Raw genomic sequence first — 4,996 nt, forward strand, 5'->3', positions numbered from 1 at the left:
AAAAAAAAACTAAAAAAAAAAGTTTACAAATAGCTTTCATTATCTTTTAGAGGAGAAAGGGTAGAACAAAATGATGTTTCAAATGGCACAAAGCACAGAAAAGATCTCTTTGAAGCCAGCCTGTTCTACATAGGACTGCCACAGCTACGTAGTGAGATCTCAAAATAATAAAAATAACTAAACATTATATTTCTAAGTTTTGCACAACTTATACCAAACTCAATGGGGGGGGTGGTTAAAGACATGGTTTCTCTGTGTAACAGCCCTGGCTGTCCTGGAACTCACTTTGTAGACAAGGGTGGCCTCAAACTTTCTGACTGCTTCTGCCTCCCAATGCAGGGTTAAAAGAATGGGCCACCTTGAATGGCCTGAATACAATTTTTAATGGATCAAATGCAAATACTGAAATACAAACATAAAAGTATGAAAACAAAAATATAAAAAGGTTTTTATTCCTTCCCATTTCATGACAAAACATAAAACTACACCAAGTCACTGGAATGAAGCAACCTGCCAGTTTCACAATGTACCTAGGGGTCCTCTTAATTCTGAATTAGTGCCTAAACTTAGAAATTCCCAGCAATGCCAGCACTCAGAAGGCAGAAGATGAAGAATCTTGTTGAGTTTGAGGTCAACCTAGTCTACACAGACAGTCCCAGAACAGCTTGTACTATTACACAGAGAACCCTGTCTTGAAAACAAAACAAAAAACAAAAAAACAAAAAAACAAAAAAACAAAAAAATTTGGGTTTAAATACTTATCTATTCTATAATACTTCAGTTTACAAGTTTACCAATTCACTGGATCTAATTGCCTTTTTTTCTTTTTTCTTTTTGGTTTTTTCTAGACAGGGTTTCTCTGTAGCTTTGGGCTTTAGAGTCTGTCCTGGAACTAACTCTTGTAGACCAGGCTGGCCTAGAACTCACAGAGAGCCACCTGCCTCTGCCTCCTGAGTGCTGGGTTCAAAGGTGTGCACCATCACTGCCAGGCCTAATTTGTTTTTTTGTCTGTTTGTTTTCCCAGAGACAGTTAGTTTCCCTGTGTAGCCCTGGCTGTCCTGGAACTTGCTCTTTAGACCAGGCTAGCAAATTTACTTTCTTTTTTTTTTAATTTATTGATATTTTGCATACATGCATGTCTGTGTGAGGGTCAGACCCCCTTGGAGGTAGTTACAGGCAGTTTGTAAGCTGCCATGTGGGTGCTGAGAATTGAACCCAGGTCCTCTGAAAGACCAGCCAGTGCTCTTAACCACTGAAACATCTCTCCAGGCCCATGCTAATTTACTTTTTTAAAGTTTGTGGAGTAGCCGGGCGATGGTGGCGCACGCCTTTAATCCCAGCACTCGGGAGGCAGAGGCAGGCGGATCTCTGTGAGTTCGAGACCAGCCTGGTCTACAGAGCTAGTGCCAGGACAGGCTCCAAAGCCACAGAGAAACCCTGTCTCGAAAAACAAAAAAAAAAAAAAAAACTAAGAAAAACCAAAAAATAAATAAATAAAGTTTGTGGAGTCTAGAATTTCAACCAGCTCTAGATTAAACAAAAATCAGTCACAGTAAACAACTTTTACATTCTTAAAAATCAAAATATAGACACTCCAAGTTTTACTATCATACCTGTTTCTGTATGTAAAAAACTATTTAAAATGTAAATGGTACCCTCCATAAGTTCAGAAGGGTACCATTTTCTTTGTACTCACTTCTTTAGTCAGAAACAAAACCAGAAACAGAGGCTTATACATCGTCTGTCTTTGGTGGTGTAAACCCTTAAACCAACCAATGAGGAGGCAGATGCAGGCAGCTCTCTAAATTCCAGAAAAGCCAGGGCTAGATAGTGTTAACCTGTATACAATTAAAAAAAAAAAAAAAAAAGAACAAGCGCTGAAGAGATGAAGAGATGATTTAGCGGTTAAGAGCTCTGGCTGCTCTTCCATAGGACCCAGGTTCAATTCACAGTATCCAATGGCAGCTCACAACCGTCCATAACTCCAATTCCAGGGGACCTGACAGCCATGGCAAAACAAGTCTGGCACTGTGGCACAGGCCTTTAATCCCAGCACTCAAGAGGCAGAGGCAAGACGTTTGAGACGTCTGGTCTACATTGAGAGTTGCAGTATATTCAGAGACGTATATATTCAAAAAAGAGCAAAATATTAACTCATTACAACTTTTTAAAAAAAGTTACTATTTACATAAAATTTTAGTACCAAGAATAAATCAATTTCAGTGTTGAATTTTTTTTTTTATATTTGAGACTCTAGTAATTGGCGACAGGCAGTGGCGGCACACACCTTTAATCCCAGAACTTGGGAGGCAGAGAAAGTTCTAGGACAGCCAGGTCTACACAGAGAAACAAAACAAAACAAGAAATTGTGAAAAAAAGAAAACACTCCAGTAACTGTATCCAAGGATATGCAAAGCAAGTTTCGCTTTTTAACCACGAAAGTTAGTCAAAGCTATACAAGTTAGCTAAATACATAGATTAAACACATAGAGAATACAGTAGTCCACCTGAACAGAAATGTTTGAATAGAACTTCAAGACTAAGCCACAAACTAGGACTTTTCAAAGTAATTCATTTAAAAAGTTTTCCATACAGTATTTTAAGTTACTGGCTAGGTCAAATACGGTAACTTGTGAACAGATTACAGAACTACATTATTGCATGGGGGAGGGAGGACGACAAAGGGGCATAGGAGAATGTCTGTAGACATTCTCTATACCTACAAATGAATAATGTCTATACGGAGAATTCTGATGACATAATATTTTAAAACTTCTCTGAGACTACACAAACTTCACCACTGAATACTCCTGTACAACTAAAGTTAGAGCCTTTAACACTGCAAGATTTGCCCTTCGCAATCGTTGCAGCTTAACAGACTCATGGTTCAAAGAATACAGCCTCTAGAAGCAAAGGAAAGCACCTGTTCTATCTTATTTTCATACTTTAATAGAGTCTTACTCAGAAACATGGTCAACAGTTCTTTACAAACTTACAGGGTACATTTAACCCCATTATGCACTCTCACTGGCAGATGGAGGGATGACGTTGAGCCTGTTCTCTGAGTTAAAGAGATGTTTGTAGTAAGGGGGAACATCTTGTGGACTGTCAGACACCAGCCATCATTCTTTTTCATTATCGTGGCCTCTCAAACAACTCAGCAAAAGAGAACCAGGCTGGTGACTATCATAATAACACTACTAAACTAATAATGATAACACTAAACTAAGTAAGCAGAAAAAAGAACAGGATGACAGAGTCTCCCTGCATTTCTCCTAACAAAGGGGCAGAGTGGAGAAAAGAAACTCCTTGATCTTGTTAACTGAAACAGCAAAATTCCAAAAACTAAAACATACACAAAATTTACTATATATTTTCAAACTTCTACAATCACTTTAGTTGGAAGTCCATGACTGGGGTTCTTTCAATTTCTAATCTCCATTTCTAATTACCTAATTCCAAAAAAGCTTTATCTTTTTCTCTTTCCTCCTAAATAAGTAACAGTAAGGTGCAAAGAAAATGCCTCAGGTCTCCTCACCTGATGACTGAGTCTGAGACATTTTGGTTTCACACCAAACAGATGCAAAATGAACTGTATTCCATCCTGATTCTTTAAGCAAGAATGGGGAATGGGAACCAAAGAATAGTATTTTGTTATTATACTTCATGTTACACTTCAAATCCTGGATCACACACACACTCCTAAGATTTTTCTTCCAACCCATTCCTCAACAGAAAGTCTGCTCAGACCAAAAAATTTTGAAAGTGGGAAAGCAAAGGAAAAGAATAAAGTGCAATAGGAGAGAAAGATTTGAAATACCTCACTCACCAGTAGCACAAAAAAAAAAAAAAAAAAAAAACTAAAAGTGCAGGAAAGTGCTTACACACAAGTGTACCGGCATTCCCCAAATTAATTTGCATGTGGCCAACAATAAAGGTCCATGCACCACCAACTCCAAGCACTTAATTCCAGAACACACAACGATGTGGAATGACAGTGTTGCAATGACTGTATCAGAAAGCAAAGAAAATGGTTGGGCTGCTGGACGTCCTCAACCAGCCCATTCAAACACCTTCAAAATTAAACCCTGGCCTAGGCACAGGGAAGACATACACAGAAACACCGAAAAATAAGGGTGCAACGACCAGAAAAAAAAAGGGAAAGGTGGAAGGTCGGGAGTCCCGAGACTAACCTGTGCCGTCGCTGGCCGACGCCGAGAGGGCCGGAGACGAGAGTTTAGGCCGCTTGGCTGAAGGCGGCCCCGGTTCCACCACATTCTCGGCCATTTTTAATTCTTTCGGAGATACAGCCGAGGAAAAACGAGAATCCTGAGGAAATCTCTTCTTCGGCCCGGGGTCCCCGCCCCGCTCCTAAGGGTGGGCTCGGGAGCTCCGCCGCCACCCAAGGGGGGTGGGGGAAGTTCCTTTTTCTCTTCGCCCGGTTGCGGCGGCCGGAGAGGGATGCGGACTCAACAGAAATGGTAGGGGCAAGTGCGAGGGGCCGGGCCTGAGGAGGGCACAGCAACACTGATCCGACGGGCACGTCCGCTGCAGCGAATTCTCGGGAACTCACAGCTCTACAAACGCAGTCCCCAGCCCGCCACGGCGGGCCCGTACCCAGCAGAGGTCTCTCGGAGCTCTGCCGCCGCCATCAGCCTCTTCCTCCTCGGTGCTGTCCTCCTCCTTCTCATCGCCACAAGGAGGCGGGGGCGAAAAAGGGGGAGAGGAGGAGGCGACCAGAGACACTCACCTCCTCCCGGTGCCCCCTCCCGGGCCTGCGCCCCCCTCCTCCTTCTCCTCCTCCTCCTGCTGCCGCTGCGCTCCGCGCCGCCGCTGCCGCACCGGCCCCTAATGGCCGCACTGAGCTCAGCCGAGCCGAGAGCCAGACTGGCGCCGCCGCCTCACATAGCGCAGCGGACGGCGGAGGCGCGGCGACAACGCCGAGCGTGGAACTCGCCGGCCCGGAGGGCCAGGGGGGCCGGGCCGAGTAGGGCCG

At 43.4% G+C, this 4,996-nt stretch overlaps 1 protein-coding gene across 1 annotated transcript in view; it reads right to left on the minus strand.

Annotated features, from left to right (window-relative positions):
- Ep300 (E1A binding protein p300) overlaps positions 1-4,559 on the minus strand; it is a 64,758-nt gene extending 60,199 nt beyond the window's left edge. The window contains 1 exon segment of the mRNA XM_005354157.2: positions 4,194-4,559. Coding sequence (XP_005354214.1) covers positions 4,194-4,287 — 94 coding nt within the window. The 5' untranslated portion in view covers positions 4,288-4,559.
- Between the last annotated feature and the right edge of the window lie 437 nt (positions 4,560-4,996).

Source organism: Microtus ochrogaster, chromosome 15 (genome assembly GCF_000317375.1).
Source record: "Microtus ochrogaster isolate Prairie Vole_2 chromosome 15, MicOch1.0, whole genome shotgun sequence".
NCBI classification, from domain to species: domain Eukaryota; kingdom Metazoa; phylum Chordata; class Mammalia; order Rodentia; family Cricetidae; genus Microtus; species Microtus ochrogaster.